Source organism: Benincasa hispida, chromosome 11, assembly GCF_027475165.1.
Source record: "Benincasa hispida cultivar pf3 chromosome 11, pf3_genome.v1.1, whole genome shotgun sequence".
NCBI lineage: Eukaryota > Viridiplantae > Streptophyta > Magnoliopsida > Cucurbitales > Cucurbitaceae > Benincasa > Benincasa hispida.
In genome coordinates, this window is record NC_143488.1 from 41224571 (window position 1) to 41244448 (window position 19878).

Sequence of the window (19878 nt, forward strand, 5' to 3'; positions counted from 1 at the left end):
GCACTGCCACTTTCTAAGTTTGGAGGTGGCAGTGGTTCGAGCAAATGCGTCCATCACATTGCGATGCTAAAAAAAAATCATAATAAAAACTCCACTGTCAGCGCAAAGGGGAAACCCATGCTGATAAGAGTTAAAGTTGTGAAAGACACTTACCCATAGTTGGATACTTCGCATGACACCCGTGCAAGTAAGCCAAAACGAAAGTAAGCGACCAAGATCAACGCATAAGAATAACTCCTCTATCTGGTGCAACCCAAATAAGCTAAGGCAAGAGTCGAGTTGAATATGGCACACAACCGAAGTTGGATACCTGCATGACACCCGTGGGGGCAAGCCAAAACGAAGAGCGTAACCAGGTTCAACGCCTCAAACTAATAATGTATCACAAAGCTTTGAATTGTCTTAAATGAACGCATTGTAAAAAGTTAAACGCAAAGTTTCCAGAAATGGGTAAAAAGGTTTTTGAGCAGAGGCTTACCAGATTTAAACTTAGAAGATATCTCTTTGAAGAAGTAGCCAAAATTGAGGAAAGCATTGCTACCAAGGTTAGAGGTACGAGTGAATTATATTTTGAAAAGCTGGTCATCACAAAGGAAAAGCCAGAGGGTGAATTTTGAATTTCCTAAGTATAAGACATATTTGAGGACAAGCATGATTCTAAGTTTGGAGGTATGATAGCCGGTAGAAATACAAGTTATTGTAGCCTTTTATTTAGAATTGTGAGGGCTAACAAGTATAATATATGGTGATAATACTAAGAATTCATGTGAAAAGTGAGTTTGCGTCGATTAGCATGGGAAATCTCTGCTAACCCAATATTATGCATTATTCTGCGTCAAAATGTCTATTTTTGTAGCTATCGCAGAAATTGATCACATGCGGTGAATCCCAGACCATCGCAAAGTTGATAACGCATTCAGGTTGGGGCTATAGAGTAATAACCATGATAGAAGGATGATCGCAAGGTTGGTGGAATGCGATGGTACTTCGGAAAACAAGCATGAATGCATACCTTAGGAGTACCAAAAAGATGATGTTGACATTTCACCTACCGCGTCGAAAGTGGCAGTGATTCAGAGCCGAATCACCAATGTTGTCGGCGTTTAAGCTCTATAAATAGAGTCGTAGAGCCCAAATTCAAGGCATGCGAGCTTCTGCCTTAAGGCAGATCCTTGTGATCACATTTGAGAGCGTGAGCAAGATATTTTTTTAGAGTTCTTCATTCCTTCAACCATTCCGAGTGACGACTAGAACTTTGCCGGAGATAGATCTCGAGAGAGACTACTCCACCGCCCATCCATGGCACCATCGGCAGCCTTGACATACATCTGATGGAAGCAAGAGATTGCCTATATCTAGCCCTCCACCTCTCTTCTTATTTTTGTATTGTATTACATTTTGGTTTAAGACATTAATACATTTTGTAATCAATGCATCTCTTTATTTCCTTCGACACCATCTTCATTATCTTCTTCTTTATCATCCCTTACTTTAATTGCAATGAACTAAGTAAAGATCACAAGTGTTATTGCATACTCAATCATGCGGAATATAGATAGTGAGTTAATCCTCTTTGTTTAGTGTGAGGCTGTAGCAACGCTTGTCTATGAGCTGTCGCAATGCTTGTTTATGAGCTGATTAGCCGCGACTAATTACCCGAGAGGGTAAGTAGTGAAACTCACTAAGCAGAGTAAGCGGTGTTCTTAGAGATAGGAATATTCTTATGCTTAACGCAACCATGCGTTATAGAGATATAAAGCATGCGGCTGACCACCGAGAGGTGTGCGACACGTTAGTGTGGCAAGCTAGGATTACCCTTGCGATCAAGCTTAAGTTTACGGTGAATTTATCCCTTCCATCATTCAATTTATTTTTTTCATACATCTTATTACGCGTTAATAGTTATCGCGTCTCTATCAATTCTCATAATCATATTTCTATTGCTCAATCTGTTTAGTTAGGAGTAGGAGTAGCGCATAGTCTTTTAACTTCCTCATTCTTTTATTCATCGCCTCAAACACATTACTTCGTAACATTTAGTTACAAGTCCCTGAGTTCGACCTCGGATCACCCCAAGAAACTTGTGATCTCATTATACTTGGCGAGAAAGCAAGAAAACTTGTGATAGGAACGAATGAACATCACATACACGATTCACGCATATTCTTCAGTTCAACGCATGATCATCAACGCATGGAGATCAGCGCATATCATAAGATGCATGCATATTTACTCTCCATTTTCCACCCATCAATCAACATATGGGATGGATAGTTGGTACTAGTTGCAAAGCATGATTAATTGAGCTATTCACATCTCTTTAGTTTCTTCCCTCTCCATGACTCCACCTATCTTTGCACCTGTCACTGGTTGTGCTATATATCAATGACATCTTCATCTTGGTCATGCTTTTGCTAAAAAACTCCGCAAGTTAGTATCACCTATAAACTTAATCAATATTTTAAAAGATGATTCTTTGACTGCTTAAATTGTAAACTTGCGAAACAACCTGTCTTGTCTTTCCATACTTCTTCATCCTCATGTAATACAACTTTTGATTTAATTCACTCTGATATCTATGGTCCTGCTCTTACATCTACTACTTAATGCCTATCGTTATTTTGTCATATTTATTGATGGTTATTCCTACTTTACTTTAATATATTTTTTAAAAAACCGTTATGCCTCATCTCAAGTTTACTTTGTCTTTGCCAAAATGGTTTGAACACAATTTTCTCGAACTATTAAAATTCTTTGCAGTGAAAATGCTATGGAGTATAAGGAGTCAAGTCTTCTCTCATTTCTCACCCAACTTGGCACCTTTGTTCAATGCTCTTGCCCTCCTACATCCTAACAAAATCAGTGAGCATAATGCTAATATCGTCAAATTTTAGATTTTGTTCATAATCAACTTCTCTTTACATCATATCTTGAATAGTTTTGGGATGAGGTTGTTCTCACCTTTGTCTATGTCATTAATCGTCTCTCATCTTCTATCCTTCAAAACATCTTTTCTTTTGAAAGCTTATGTAGCACTTCTCTTTCTTACTCTCATCTGAAAGTTTTTGGTTGTGTTTGTTTTGTCCTACTTCAACCTTATAAACACACCAAACTTAAACCACGTGCTCACATATGCTGTTGTCTCGATTATGGGATTGGACGGAAGGGTTTTTGTTGTTGGGATCCTATCTCAAAATGATTATGCATCCCTCGCCACATTATCTTTTTGGAACATACTACATACTTCAGTCTTTCATCTTTTGATGTCTCTCTCACTAGTTCCTAACCTTTCTTCACTGATCTGTCTAGTGATTTATTTCCTTTGTCTGAATCTCCATTAATCTTGGAGCCTAATCACCCACCCCTTGACTCTGTTAACCCATATTCAACAGATCACCTCCCAGATTCAACACCAGCCTCCAATCATTTGACCCCATCTTTTGATCCTTCACATATCCTTGAGCTTGATCATTTCGCTCCTTTCTTTGCTATCCCAGCCCAACATTTGTCTCATTGCGAAATCCAAATATGCATCTATCACTTTAGTTCGTCGTTCCACTTGGGTAAGGGCCTAATTGGAATGACTTAGAAAAAATATGTTTTTCAAAAATTCATTTTGCAATTAAATACTTTTGATAAGAACTCCTTAATATAAAAGCACACATGTATTTGATAACTTTTACTCAAAAGTGTTTTTATATATAAATTTTTTTGGTACGTTATATACTGAAAATGTTTTTATTAATATTAGATTACTATAAAGGATTTTTTCAGAGGCGGTGGCGGCCAAAGTTGACTAGCAACAGTTTCTGAAAATAGTGGCTAGAGGTTGGCTAGTAGAGATCATCAACAGTGGTGGTTGGAGGTATTGGTGTTGGGGTTGATGCCCTTAATCTCGTAGGATTCTATAGTTTGTAAACATTGTTGAACAAACTCTTTATATGATAGTAAAATATACAAGATTTTATTCATTTTGTCTATAAAATATGTGATATTTTAGTTGCATTAACCACAAACCAATAAACTAACATCCAAGGTTATCTTTGTAACTTAAACATGTATGTGGAGACATACAGGTGGATCATGTTTAAGTGATAACTTAAATGGTCTGTAGTAGATGGATAAGGTTGTGTACCTTATCATGGTGACACTACAAGTATAGCCCACTTTATAGGTGTTACAATTGTTGTAAAGTGCTACAAATGATCTGATCTTGATCATTCATGTATTAAACATGCGAGTGGAGATATTATATATAAAAGAGTTTGTATAAGACCGGACCACGAAATGTTTAGTCTCATTATATAATACGGTTCATAATAGAGACTTACATTTCACCAGGATGACCATAGGTAACAGTTGCAAATATAGACATTAGACTCAAAGTATTAGCAGATATAATATAATGTGAAAACAGTTACAAATATGGCCAAATTTAAATAGTCTATCAACGATAAACCATATTATTGGTAGGAGTCTAAAGTGAGAGATGCATGATTGGATTTAGCAATGGAGACAAATGTACATGAATAATTAATTAAACTCTTTAATTACATTATTCACCATCCGTTAACTGTCGGATACTCCACTAAAGACTGACAACTGCACTCTTCGCACTACAGATATATTTATGTGTCCATTGGATATAACCAATCAACAGTACGATGACCCTTCACAAATTGCTCGTAAGTACAGCTGGGCCAAATTATCGTTTTGCCCCTGTAGTTACATCTAACTCCTTAAATACCACTGATTCCTCTAATGAATAATAGATCATAGTTCTACTATGACTAAACCCCTTTCGAGCAAGGAGAGGCTGTGGCACCAATTGTTCAAGATCCGAAATCAGCCTTTAAGGGAGCAATTTATCTACTTACCTTTGCTTTGGGGAAGGAGTGAATTCCATCTTGTATAATTATATTCATAGCTCCCCAATCACACGAATCCTCAAAATGGTAGGCTTGTTGAGTCAACGATCTGGCTACTCTCACCCATAGAAATCAAAGGACTGCCCTCATAGGTTTCATTTATATGTCATATAATTGTCATAATGTATTTGATACATTATAGTTAAAGGAGAGGAAATAAATATTTGAATGAGATTCAAATATATTTTCTATGAGTGTGATTCATAGTTGTTAAATTTAATATAAATATGATTTATTTTAAATGTCAGAGAAAAGAAACTATATTTTATATTGTATGTGATACAATATTAAAACTATAGGTTATATGTTATATTTGATATATCATATAATTTAATATAAATATAATATGATAAGTTAGTTATCATATTTATTTATATTATTTTATTATTATTTGAATAATAACTTCCCTATCTTTTTACTCCAACCACCTTAGTTAGTGGTTATTAATTTTGTGTTAAAATGAATAAAAGAAAGTGGGTTTCTTTTCTTCCTCAACGGCTAACAATTTGAGATTGTTGAATGAATGAGAAGTATTTTCTGTTCTTGATTTTCTTGAGAGCTTTCTCAATCTTCTTCTTCCTCCACTCAAACTATCTCTCCTAACCAAAATAGTCAGAGTCTACCACTCCTGGGTTCTCACCATGAGAATAACAAGTACTCTTTGTGGTAGTGTCTGGCTTACTGTTCAAGGATTCTTCAAAAAGGTCTTCAAGAAGTTGTTAAGTTCATGACTGCTCGAGGGATACATGAAGAAAAAGGTTCTTAAAAGGTAATATATCTTGAAACCCTTTTTCTGTAAAAAGCATGATGTAATTTATTTTGAATGCATATCTCACTGTAAATTATGTTTTCAATAATTAATGGAATTTGGACGATCCACTTATGCTCAAGGATCTCCTCAAACGAGTTCCAATTGGTATCAGAGCCAGGTTGTTGGTTTTTTATTCTAAATTCTATTATTGTATTGAATTCATTTACAGATTGGTGGGTTTTATAATCTACATTTCGTTTATATGATAAATGTTTATGGATGGCTTGTTGATGGATGTTTCAGGATAAAAATCTCAGTTTATGGCTTTTTGTTTAATTTACAAAGTTGGTTTGTAAGGGCCCTTTCGTTTTTGGGCAATAAATTACAATCGAGTCTATATTTGTTAAATTTTTAAGTCACTCATGAGGCTTCAGAAGAAGGGTTGCAGTGCATTTCGTTGGAGAAGATGAAACGGAGGTTGTCGCATCGTGTTGCTTGAGCTAAACGATCGTTTAGTTTTTGTTATGCGAACGTGTAGAGTTTACTACAAAATTGTGTAGCATTTGCTAAACGATCGAATAGCTAATACTACGCAATCGTGTAGAGTTTGCTACACGATCGTGTTGCATTAGTTGCATGGTCGCGTAGGCGCTTGCTTGGTAGACGATCACACGATATTAGATACTCGACGCATCCTTGTGTGTTAAACGATCGTGTAGACTATCATGCTCATTGCATAGTCATTAGCTACACGATCAGATAGTATATGATACTCGACGTATGGATGTTTACTACACGATTGTGTATACTTTCATGCTCATCGCATAATCATAAGCTACGTGATCGCATATAAATGATTGAATATACTCGACTTCTTGCTGCTTGACGATTAGGCATTTCTACATGATCAGCTGTAAGGGTTCTTTGTGGAGCGGTTCAAGACCCGGATCACTTGTTCTAAACCGGTGGACTCAAATTTTGTAATAGTTAGCCTTAGTTTTTCCGTTTTAGAGAGTTTCTATCACAGTCCATCAACTTTTAGTATAAATATACATGTGATGTATGTTTTTATTATATACCATAATGTATGTCATATAGTTTTTAAACCCACCATAGGTTATGCATTTATTTTCATGCATCATTTTACATTATAAGTGTTATAATATACTAGTATGGATGATTTAAATTACATAAAGCATGCTCATGCATCATATAATATAAAAAATATAGTATATGTATGCATGCATTATAGTATATCCATGCATCATTTATATTATAAAGGTTATAAAATAAGGTTGGATGGTTGTATGGAATGTAGGCTATAGTATAGTTCATTACTTAATTATATTAATCTTATATATTAGTAATAAATGAACATTGCATGAAGCATAACACTACCTTAGGTTAAATTATAAATGTTATAATTAACTTATGTATGTTTTTCATGTAATGATTGGTTTTAGTTGTTTCATTTACTTATAATTGTTATAATAAATGAAATTAGAATTAAAATCAATAATAAAGAGTTGCATGCAAACCTTAGACTTTAATCATTTTTTAAAATTGTTATAAAATTTGATTGAGATAGACCTAAGATTACGTTTCTAATGAGATTAGAAATCTAAGTTTAATCTTTTAAATCGATTTAATAGGATTAAATTGATTCCTAATAAAAGATTAAATATGTAAAAAATGTATCTATAAGGGACCTTTTATCTAATGTTGGTTCTGGCTAGGTTGGGGTACTTAATTCGATGGAATCGTCGTACCCTTACCTGGAAACCTACCTAGAAACCTACTTGGAAAGGTAAATTAGATAGATTTGTTACATGCATGCAAGTTTGATGAAAAACTATTAAAGAGTTTAATGAGACTTGAATCAAAGTTGTTTAATCATCAAAGACAAGAGTTGTTTTTTAGCAAATTAAACAAACATTAGATAAAATCGGTAGTCATATTTTCTAAGTTAATTAACCCTAGGTAGAACACTCAATGGGAGGACAATGAGGTATATGATACTTCATTTTTGCTTCTACACGTTTCGCCCTAAAAGTTCACACCTTAAAGTTCATTTTTGCCTCTATACTTATCTAAAAGTCTATTGTTCTAAGTAATGAGAGGGAAATGAGAAAAATGGAAAGTGTGTATTTCATTCTAGAAAACTCCATATAAATGCATATCTTGAATCTAAAAATAGATTTCACAATTTTAGCAACTAATTCCACTAACTCCACAAGAATAGGAACTTAGACTTGCCTACAACTAAAAATAACTTCAACTATTTCCTAAAAACTAGGAATTGACTAGACCAACTCAAAACTAATTTGCAGTTTTGAGTTATTAACATTCTCCTCCTAACTTAAATACTGCAAACACCTAACTTGCTCCTAAGAGCTTAAAAATGACTCACACAAAACCCAAATTCAACAAATGATCATCCATCTTGTTGTACCATGCCCTAGGAGTTTGCTTCAACCCATAGAGAGTCTTCTTCAACAAATAAACCTTCTGCTCTTATCCTGGTATGATGAATCCATCTGGTTGCTCAACATAGATCTCTTCTTCTAACACTCCATTTAGGAATGCTAACTTTACATCTAGTTGATACACCTTCCATCCATGTTGGGCTGACACAGCCAGTAGTAATCTGATTGTGTCCATTCTTGCAATTGGTGCAAAAGTCTCAGAAAAATCAATTTCTCAGACTTGTACATACATTTTTTTTTTTTTTTTATGAAAATGCTCCAATCTCTTGTGCCATAACTTAGTGTCATTTACTTGACACTTAAAAGCTATTTTCTCCTTCTCGTGTGGATCCAAATAGAAGCTCTTGTGCTGCATCTTTATTTTGAACAACTAATTCCCATTGGAATCAGAAATGAGGCACTTTCCTTCTTCAAACAACACTTTCAATCCCTTCTCTAATAATTGACCAACACTTAACAAATTTTGATCAATCTCAGGGACAAACAACACTTCAGTAATCAACTTGGTTCCAGCACAACTCTCTATTGACACTGTGTCCTTCTCCTTTACTTCTAGATACTCATTGTTTCCTTTCTTCACCCTTGACTTGAATGACTTGTCAAAGTCCTTGAACAACTCTTTGTTACTTGTCATGTGATTGGTACACCTACTATGAACCAATCAACCATCACATTAAATGACTGATGAGAAACAAGTAGCCATAAAGAGTTGATATTCTTCTTGTTGTACTACAACATGTGCTCCTCCTTGCTGTTAAGTTTTTGACATCTTCTACACTTAACATTTGGCCTTCTCCAGCATCTGAAATGTGGATGATTCTGCTTCCTACGGTGCTTGCATCTACTACCAGCATCCTTTGCAGTAGACTCTGAGCAACTGTTGCCACTTCCCTTCTTCTCTCTTCCACCTTCTCCCTGCTGCACTCTAGCTTTCAATGCCCCCTCAATGCTTCATTCTTGTCTTATCAACCTTCTCTGCTCTTGTGCTTGCAAAACACTAACCACTTCTATCACCTTGAGTTTTAAGAGGTCTTTAGTATTTTTTAAGGAAGCAATGGTTGTTTCATCTCTCAGGTACTGAAACTAGAATCTTTTGAACCAATCTATTGTCAGATAAATTGGTTCCTAATGCTCTTGCCTTGTTAGCAATCCCAATCAACTTATCTGAGTACTCTTTAATGGACTCAGAATCCTTCATTTGCATTCTCTCGAATTCTTGCACCAAGTTCAACTCTTTCATGCTTTTATTCCTCTCACCATCTTCATACTCACTTTTGAGGAACTCCCAGATCTCCTTTGTCGACTTCAAGGCTATAATTCTGTTGAATATGGAGGGAGACACAGCTGCATTTAGGCAAGCTCGAGCTTTTGCCTTCCTGGTGACCCTCTTCTTGTGAGTCTTGATCTGATGTGTTGTTAGGTTATCAGGAAGTGAAGCAATCTCATAGTCTTGCTCAATTACTTCCCAATAATCAAACATCCATGTAGACTTGCATTCTGATAGCCCATGCTTGGTAGTTTTCACCATCAAACACAGGTGGAGCCAATGAAGAAAGACTGTTTGATCCTAATTCCAAACCTAACAACTCTCACAAATGTATCACTCAGTTTCTCTCGAAAATATTTCACTGATTCTCATTCACAGATCCCTTAAGAATTGAAGGCTCTGATACCACTGTTATTCTAACTAATGAGAGGAAAATGAGAAGAATGGGAAGTGTGTATTTCATTCTAGAAAACTTCATATAAATACATATCTTTAATCTAAAATTATATTCTACAATGTTAGCAACTAATCCCACTAACTCAACAAGAATAGGAACTTAGACTTGATTACAATTAAAAATAACTTCAACTATTTCCTAGAAACTAGGAATTGACCAGACCAACTCAAAAACTAATTTACAGTTTTGAGTTACTAACACATTTGGTTATGTTTATATGTTTTAAGATTGAAGACAGCCTTTCTCAAAATTGAAAATAAGTCAAGCAAACTACTTAACTAATATGTCACAATCATTTTCAATGTATGAAACCTCTACATTTATCTATTTGATTTTGGTTACCTTAGATTTGCATTATGTAAATTAATGAACGATTTATTCTCTGTGTGTTGTATATATATATATATATATATATATATATATATATATATACATATTCTGTCTATTGTGCTTGGTTTCTACTAATAATTTTGAAAGCACTTTCTTTGCTCTTGTTTCTCCTTGTACTAAAACCACTCCCTTTTCTTCTCTTCTTAGATGTTGTCATGGCTTTTTCTTCAAACCTTGCTAATACAAGTCTAAAGCACAACAAGCTTCCCGTTCAGATTCTTTTTCCTTTCCCTCTTCTTTCGTGGAGAGTTGTCAGTCAGGGAGGTAGGGGGCAGTGTTTTAAAAAAGTTATTGAGGCTTATTATGCCTTAAGGCTCACCTCAGGGGCAAGACTCCAACTTCTAGCCTCGAAATTTGTAATACATGTTCGTGAAAATACACCAAGGCTTAAAATCTCTACGCCTCGTGTAATGGTTAGAAAAATAATAATAGTGAAATTTGAACTATTACTACTTTTACTAGTGTGACTTTAAGAACATTAAAGACAAAATTTATAGTATAAATAAATCCTATTAATGATAACAATAGTTATCCGTGTTAGTTATCCGTGTTAATTTATTAATTTAAAAGTTAAGAGAGTTGACTTTGTTGAAATTTTCATATAATTAATTATTCTTGTTAATTTGTTGTCATAGTTTTACTTATAGGATAGGTGAAAATATCTTGATCAAAAGTTAACATTTGTTTTGTGCGATTTGTATTTATATAATCAAGGATTTGTTACTTATTCAAGAATTGTCTTTTTTTTTTCTCCATCTTTAGCTTTTGCATTTTGGATGGGAAAGGGGTGGTTTCGAACTTCTTCATTCTTTGCATTTGTATTGTTTATTTTGAATTTTATGATCGAATGAATCAATCCTTTGTTTTATTGTTTTCCATTGAGGTTCATTTGGGATGCCTTATGATTGTCAATGTATTTATGATTATGGTCGATGTTGACCCTTTACTCTTTTTATTGGCTAAAATCTTCCCCAAATTTGAACTTTCCTCTTTCATTTCCCTAGAAACTTAAACTTAACTGTAATTTGATGATACCAAGGTGCTCGTTTGAACTTCCTCATATTCTGCTCTCAAGTTAGATCTATGAATGTTTGTGCAAAAGGCTATTTAATTTGAGTTGTTATGTAGAAAATTGCATTTTCATGGACTCTCCCAATTTTTGTCTTCTAAGACCAGCTGAAAGATTTGACATCCAACTTGTATACTTAACAAAGCATATATTATGTGCTAATTAACTTGGGTTTTACTTTTCTTACTTCTTTTAGTCAAATCTATCTTTATGAGTTTTATTTTTGGGTTTTCTTAGACCTAAAACGCCTGCAAACTGGAGAATCCTCAACTTGAATTTCATTTTTTTCCGAAAAGATGATTGCATCCAATAACACTAAAAATGGTGCACTTTCTTTTTTTCTAGGATTTTGAAGGAAAACAGAATATGAACACATAAATAGAGAAAGTAAAGTTTGTTTCATAAGGTAAGTCTTGCAAGTAGGGGACTACTATTTTCTTCGTACAAAAGCTTCTTTTTCCACGATTTGCAAAATTTGGCTTCGGACTGTTGGTGGTTTATGTTTTCTTCGAAATAGAACATTGAAGAATTGAAACATTCCTTTTTTTTTTTTGTGCAACTCTCGGGTTGGAACAAGTGAGAGTTGTCATTCAAGAGGAACTAAGCAAGAGAGATGAATAGTTGCGAGCGATAAATTATAAGTTTGGACTCATGAAAGTTTATTTTATGTAAATCCACTTGGTTATGTTAAATGTGTATTGAATTTAATTTTACAATCACATTTGAAACAACTTGTCACTCTTATAAAATGATTCTATTGTTTATATGCGAATTGATTATTATTGGCTATCACGACAAGATTAAAAATGCTACATGTTTTTATAGCATTTTTAATTATTGAAAAACAGTCTATTAAATGTCAATTATAAATTTTTTTATTGTAACAAAAAGCTATTAAAAGTAAATCATAACATTTCTGTAATGTTATAAAATGTTTTCATAACATTAAAATCATGAAATTGAAAATACACTATGAAAAGTAAGAAACTTTCAATAACATCAGCTAAGACAGCATGTTTAAAAATGCTATAGAAAGTCTTATATAACATTTTTTTCATGCTATTAAAAATGCTATAAAATAGTTTTGACAATATTTTTTATTATGCTATTAAAAATGCTATTAAAAAGAAAACATAGTTTTTGGCTAACACTATGAAATATTTCAATAGCATGATAATTCTACAATAAAGAACAGACTTTTTATAGCACATATTATAGCAGATAAAAAATGCTATCAAAAGTATTAGACTTTCCATAAGATCGCCTATGACAGCGTCTCCAAAAGCGCTATCAAAAGTCTACATAGCGTTTTTGGCATGCTATTGGATATGATATTTGTTGTAGTACTCCCCACGATTTCTCTCCACTTTTCTTCTGTTCTTAGTCTCAGAATGTATCAAAACAATTCCTTAGTGTTTATCTTGACGAATATAATGGGCTAAGGTATTCGTTTTTAGCTTGAGTTTTAGGATTTGTCTACTTATCTTGATTTATTTTTGAGCTTTTTAACCAAGATTATTATAATTATTAGATTCAATTATGTTCTTTATATATTATGATTATATATTGAACGCTTCTGAATTTTATAATTGTAGCTTTGATTAATATTTGATACGTGACATATAATCTTGTTTTAATCACTAGAAGCAATAGGTTATGTTAGCTTGTGAAACAATTTTGAAGAGTATTATTCTAACCAACTTAAGTGGCTTTTCCGATTAATTTGGTTAGGCATAATTGATTCTAGCAATGAGAATTCTATGATCAAATACATTGAATAGGAAAATTTCGTAATAACCCAAGCTAGGCTTTCTCACGTAGACTTTCAACACTTTACTTTCTATTTTATTTTATGCATTTAAATTTCTCTTGCAACAAAACAATTTCAAAAAGTCCCCATTTTGGTTACCCTCGGACTGCAATCTGTTTCATTAAAAAACTCAAGGATTCCCTGAGTTCGACTTGTGCTATCAACTATCTTAGTTTTGACTGGATACAGTTAAACTAATTGGTCTGAATTTAGGTGACGAAATCCGCTCCGACAAGTTTGACATGACATTTTTCCATGTAGTGCACACTCGATAACATTTTCTTCACAAAATCTACATACTTTTTTTACCTCCATGCCATCTTTCAAACTATAGGACTTTTCCCATGTCATCTTCATGTCATTCTTTTCTTGACTTATTGAGCTAATATTATATATAAATTTGAGCTCAAAATTATTTGCCGTTATTGTCAATTTGCTAGCTTTTGAACATGTAGTGTGAAAGCCCTTTAAATCTTCTTTGTCTTGCTTCTTGTAATTGCTCCTTCAGGTACATGCAACGATTCAATGGTCAAATTCACGTCACTTTTATTGTGCTTCACAAAATAAGGTGAACCCTATAAGTTATAGACTGGAAAGCAAAAAAAGAAAAACCTTAAATTGATTGCTACAAATCTATTAGTCGATAGTTAAACCCACATAAGAAATAGTTAGATTGAAACAATGAAAAAGAGAGATGGAGCAACACGCAATCAATATAAACATTGAAATTATATTATAGCAATAAAGATGGGTAGGGAGATTTGGGAAATTTTTTTGAAGCTGACCTTGTCGCTCACGGTAGCATAAATTGAATATTTTTGCTTCATGATAGCTATCGAAAAGTGCTATCTTATTTCACTTATTTTGGACTCATTTGATGAGTTTACATGTTTTTTCTATGCATGATTGTGTAGGTATCGAGTATTAACAGGATAGAATTGACCATGAAAGTGAGATTCGGGCTAAAACAAACCAAACCAAAACTTCAAAAACATCAACCGAGGAAGAGATGAAAAATTATCAAAATGTCCTTAGGGCGACACCGCAACACCAAAACCAATAACTGTGCAAAGGAAAGTGTGCCACAGTGCTTTCTCGATATTTGTGGCATGACGCGAAAAACAATAGCTTTAGATAGGATTAGCGTCGTAGTACTGTTCTATGGCATCGCGACGCTCCAGAGATTAACGGAAAATTGAAGACGTGTAGCATCGAGCGTATTACATGCATAGCCGAGCAACGCTATGACAAAAAGACACCAACACTGCAGTGCTTCGCTACGTTTATAAAAGTCCATCTTTTCCAAATTAGGTCATTCTCCCTCGATTTTGCAGCCTCCACTTCACTATGCTTCTTGTATTTTCCCTTTCCAACTTTTATATACTTGTATTTTGGTTTATTAGCATTTGATTTGATCTTGGTACATCATGAGTGGCTAAGTGGCTAAGGTAAGTCTTCTTCTAGCTTAGGTAGGATGAAACTCATTTATTTTGGTTGTGAAACTTGTTAATTCAGATTGCTTGCTGGATTTATATTGTTCTTGGATGTAGTTTAACTTCTATGCTTAGCAAATCTATGAACGTTTTTTTGCCAATCTTCATATTTTCTTTGTTAATGTCCAGGGAAAATACATCTAATGTGTTACTCTCAAAAGGGCATGGGCTAAAACATGTTTGGATGTGGATTTTAGGTGGTTTAGAACAATTTTTCACAACATTTCATGATTAACTTCAAGAATGAAAACGAGTAGTAATTTAGGGTATTTAGGTTGATAATCATCTTAGCTTGATTCCTTTGCTTAAAGCGGGTGTTTAATTAATATGGACACTTTCTAACCCAATTGATAGAGAATCTAGATTAATTAAGCAATTAATTAATGATTTAGGATGTCGTGCTTTGGTCTTTTGGACAAACAAGCTAAGGATAAAAACAAGCAAGCAATGCATCTTAGAGTTCCATGATCGACCATAATACTTGGTGGAATCCGATTCCCTAGTACAGACTTTTAATTAACTATTTTCGTATCTTAATTTCGGTTTCTACTTTCACGCAAGTTAAATTATATGAGCTGGAGTTTTGAGTTCACAAAATGAGAGAAGCTCTTGATTTTGCAGAAACACCTCCATTTCCTTCTTCTCCAAGCTCACCATAGCTTCAATCCCCTCACCATCTTTGGAATCCATCAACAAAATCATATTCTTCCATGGAAACTCCGGTACAGTGATCCATACAGGCTTCCCCCATCCAAAATCCACATCATACACTGGAAATTTGCACCAGCTAGAACATGTATACAGTGTACAATCCCCTGGATTTCTCACCTTCTCCAGTGATTCTTTGGCATGTAATTTGTAAAGTAAACCCCATTGTTCAGCTCTGTAATTTGTTGGGAACGTTTTGCAGAACTCTTCAAAGTTTCTCTTCATGTCACCCACTAAGTCCCATAGCTCCATTTCCTGCTGCTCCGGCATCGTCAATGATGCTATGAAGGATGAGATTATGTTTCCAGATAATGTCGCCGGCAATGGCGGATCCACTCTGTTTCGTAAGTTGATGAGCTGAAGCAGAGTTGTTGCCGGCACACTTTGATAGAAGAAATTAAAATAAATGTTTCGTTAATCCCAACATAAATCCAAACAAGCTAAGTAAAAAATAATACATTTTCATTAGGAAAATAAAAAGGAAATTAATTATTTAAGTTGTGTTTAGTATAACCTCTCATTTAAAGGAAAAAGATAATTTTTTTAGTTTCCCACGTTTGAGTTTACTTTTCATTTCATTTTTACAATTTAAAAGGTTATACATGCCGACAAATTTTAACTTTTATTTCAATCTAATCTGTGTCATTAAAATTTTCCCCATTTTTCTTATTTTTTATTCTCTCTTCGTAAATATCAAAACTTTAAATAAATGTTGAATGTGCTTTCTCATTTCTATTCATGCCGACAAATAAACATAAGAAATTTCAACGACTAAAGTTCCGACGAGCTGCTTTGCTCTTTCCTCTTGTAACAATTTCATTTTTGGTTTTTGGTTTTTGAAAATTAAGTCTATTTTTTCTCAATTTCTTATAATCATTTGCACATTTATTAAGTACGGTTAAATTCTAAGCAAAATTTCAAAAACAAAAATAAGGTATTAATTACTTTTTTTCATTTCAAATTTTGGCTTGACTTTTTTAGACAATTAGTAAAACGTAAATAATTAAGAAAGAAATTTGGAGGTGAAAGCAGTGTCTATAGACTTAATGTTTAGAAACAAAAATAAAAATAAATAAATGGTTACCAAATGAGACCTAAACAATAATTTTCTTTAAAGTTTTTTTTAAAAAAAAAAATTGAGAAAGGGCTAATTTGAAAACAACTCACTCATATTTGTATCTCGGCATCAAACAAGACCTTAAAACTTCAAGTTAAAGTATAAAATCGGACAAATACCAAAAAGCCTCAAATTAAAAAACTTCCCTAAAACTCAACAAATTGATAAATCACCAAATACAAAAGAGTTGACAAAAATTATCATCTTTGGTACCTTCTTAACTTATCACATTAAATAGACTAATTTCAAGCCACAAAATTTGTATTGCACATGTTTTCTTTTAAATTTTTCCTCCCACTACTTATACTTATTAATTATGACCCCAATTCTTTAATATCTCTTTTAAAGTTTAAGGGTATAAACTTTTGAAAATGTATGGATATTTTTTAAAAAATTACTAACCGTATATGCATTTTTAAATTCCTTTTTTTAGGTTTAAGAATATTAATGAAAAGTCTGAAAATTTAGGAGTATTATTTTTTAAACTCAGTATAAAGTTGAGAAGTATTTCCTATATTGTGGCCCATTTTATATACCGAAATTGAAAAGAAAAACAATTCTGAGCCTCTAAAATAAAACAAATGAAAGGCCATGCAAAAAATACTTTAAAATATAAATTGGCCCATAGTTAATTACATAAAAATTGACTTTTGTTTCAAAATAATTTTTGACCCATTGTTTCCAATTAAGGATTAAAATATTAGATATCAGGATTTTAATTTTATCAATATTATTATAAACAAAGTTCCACATTGATCTAAGAAGAGGTCAGATAATTATTTATATCGATATTAGTGTTTTTAGATGGTTTGAAAGCAAAATCAGAAGAGTTTATGTCGAAAATGAAGATATGAGGATAAATAGGGAAAGTTCACTTATATGATATCTACGATCATTCCTTTTTCTATTTAATGTGGATTTTTTTTCAGCTAACAATAATATCGGTAAAATTAAATTCCGATATGATATTTTAATCCTTATTTCAGACAAACATACTAGCTATGATATAGTTTAAAGATGATACAAACCAAAATTAACACACCTGTAACTGAATTTTTTGCTGAAAGGGCAGCTTTGTAGATGAAGGCAGTGAGAAGCTGAACTCTAGTTGGATTCTCTACTTTCTCACATACCATACTTTTAAGAGCTGCAATTTTTGAACCCTCAAACACAAATCTCTTTGAGCTAACAACATTTTCATCATGTCTCTCTGTTCTCGAATCTTCCCCGCCGCCGCCGTCCAATTCCAGCGGGAAAAAACTTGCCCCATTGAACTGAGGAGGACTACTAAGCGTCGGTGGATCACCGTCACCGGAGCTACGAGCAATGAAAGCCCAATCCTTCATGAAGTTGGTCAACGATGCGAAATCCGCAATTTTGTGAGAGCACAACACATACATAACTTCTCCTCCACATTCAAATTGAGTCAACTGAACACACAACAAAGGGTTTAATCTTTGGTCATTTCCATCATTGATTTCATCGAAAAAAGTCAACTTCAAAATCTCCTCACATTCCATATTGAAGTTGTTCATAAATTCTGACATGGGACACCTGAGCTTTGCCTCCGAGACGATCGCACCCATGTCATTGCAGTCGATGGAATTGCCTCCGTCCTGGAGACGGCCGGCAAAAGGGTAGTAAAAAGTCAAGGCTTTTGAGAGGCTGTCTTTCAGAAGCTGCCGGCCATGGCTGGAGCTGATATTATAGCTATTGTAGAAATAGAGAAGGCGTATATACATGTTCGGGGCTTGTTGATCGAAAAGGCTGAGGGGGAGATTCTTGAGTTCTGGTGGGGTTGAAGATAAAGGCTTGATGGTTTCTTTACTCACTATTTCAAGCTCCATCCTGTTTGTGTAGCTATTGAAGAAGAAGCTCAACTATTGCCAAGTTAAAAGCTGTGTAGATTATTCAAAGTCCAGTGAGAGAGGGGACAAAGGGAAAATGTTGTTTCTTAAATATGTTCTTGGCTTAGTTTCTTGATGAATAACTGAATAAGATTCTCCAAAAGAAATATATTTTAACATGGGTTTTGGGATTATTTTGGAGTTTTATGAATTATAAATTTAAATTAATAATCGTATTAATTAAAACTTTTTATTGGTTTATTCCATCTCTCACATTTTATTTAGCTAAATACAGCGTGAGATCTATAATTTTATCAATAAAATCCTTAAAATTATTTAAAAATCAAATCAATATAAATTCTCGGTTATGAGCATAAAATACTTAGATGTATTTCAAGTTGCATCCATAATATTAAATTTTCATCGACATTTAGATATTTTTTCATTGGTATTTTCAGATTTTATGGATTCGACATCAACATTGAAGTGAATCGAGATTTTCACTATATCATATAAAATCTACACAAATGTCTAATCATAAGTTGTCATGCACCAAATTCATCATGGATCCTAGTCTTGATGGGCCAATCCCTATCATTAATCACCGATTCTTAGTTATTCTGAGCGTTAGAGCAATCAATGAGCCATGGTTTGATAACTGGTCCCTGTCCTAGTCGTTGGTCACTGTATAGGGATCAGTTAACCATCTAAAAAGCTGTATCAACCATACATTTTATAAACTACTATGCCCATGAACTTGTCAATGGGAAATTATAACAATTAAATAGGGTTTATTTATTCTATAAATAAAAAATTGACAACACCCACTTGATTTTTCCTTCTGGATTATTTTTTTTGGACTTCTGACACATTTGACAAAATAAATTTTAAAAATTAATACACAATTGAAACATTTGATATAACTCTATTTTTTTTTCTTCGTTCGTTTGATTCTTCAACAACATTAGTTAATAAAATTGATGGATTGCTCTCCTTCCTTTCATGTGGAATTCTTCTTTTGGATATATGACTTTTCAAGGAAAACTTCTATTAAATATATTTTTCTTTTTTTTTTTTTTTAAAGAGGTATTGTAATTAAAGTGTGGGGTGGGAGAATCAAACCTTAAACCACATGATTGATAGTATGAATATTATAGCAATTGAGCAACGCTCTTGTTGACAGCTTCTATTAAATATTTATTACAGTAATTTTAGCATGTTTGATAATTTAATTATGAGAGGGTATTTGGCACGACGAAATCACAGGACCAAGATTACCCTATTGAGTAAAAACTTCGATGTAAATTTAGTAAATAGTAACTTTGACGGATAATATTATTTTGCAGATTGTTTTCAAATATAGGAAAATGAATCAAAATATTTACAAATAATAACAAAATATCACAGACAGTAGTCTATCATTGTCTATTGCGATCTTATCAAAATGTGATAATTTGTTATTATTTGTAAATATTTTAGTAGTTTTGTCACTGTTGAATGAGAAATTTTGGACCAATCACAAGCTGCCACATCATTTACTAAATTGAATGATGAA

The 19878-nt window shown here is 33.3% G+C and overlaps 2 protein-coding genes across 2 annotated transcripts; both read right to left on the minus strand.

Annotated features, from left to right (window-relative positions):
- Positions 1–8535: 8535 nt before the first annotated feature.
- On the minus strand, positions 8536–9693 carry LOC150032647 (uncharacterized). Its single transcript, XM_090306964.1, has 3 exons — positions 9244–9693; positions 8899–9083; positions 8536–8812 (listed from the first exon to the last, which is right to left on the minus strand). Exons 1-3 carry the CDS (start codon positions 9691–9693, stop codon positions 8536–8538), a joined length of 912 nt encoding a protein of 303 aa, XP_090163090.1.
- A 5390-nt stretch (positions 9694–15083) lies between these two features.
- Positions 15084–18441, minus strand: LOC120091718 (17,18-epoxy-17-hydroxycur-19-ene N-malonyltransferase-like). The gene is made up of 2 exons (XM_090306965.1): positions 17505–18441; positions 15084–15716 (listed from the first exon to the last, which is right to left on the minus strand). Exons 1-2 carry the CDS (start codon positions 18321–18323, stop codon positions 15213–15215), a joined length of 1323 nt encoding a protein of 440 aa, XP_090163091.1. The 5' UTR covers positions 18324–18441; the 3' UTR covers positions 15084–15212.
- Positions 18442–19878: the final 1437 nt, after the last annotated feature.

Bases quoted from the DNA above. Each gene is read 5' to 3' on its own strand.
- LOC150032647 (XM_090306964.1), bottom strand. From the start codon at position 9,693: ATGGTGAAAACTACCAAGCATGGGCTATCAGAATGCAAGTCTACATGG. The intron at 9,084-9,243 runs GTACCTGAGAGA...GCTAGAGTGCAG, and splicing joins TTCAAAAGATTCTAGTTTCA to CAGGGAGAAGGTGGAAGAGA. The intron at 8,813-8,898 runs GTAGTACAACAA...GGTTCATAGTAG, and splicing joins AGCAAGGAGGAGCACATGTT to GTGTACCAATCACATGACAA.
- LOC120091718 (XM_090306965.1), bottom strand. From the start codon at position 18,323: ATGGAGCTTGAAATAGTGAGTAAAGAAACCATCAAGCCTTTATCTTCA. The intron at 15,717-17,504 runs GTTTGTATCATC...ACTCTGCTTCAG, and splicing joins TTACAGGTGTGTTAATTTTG to CTCATCAACTTACGAAACAG.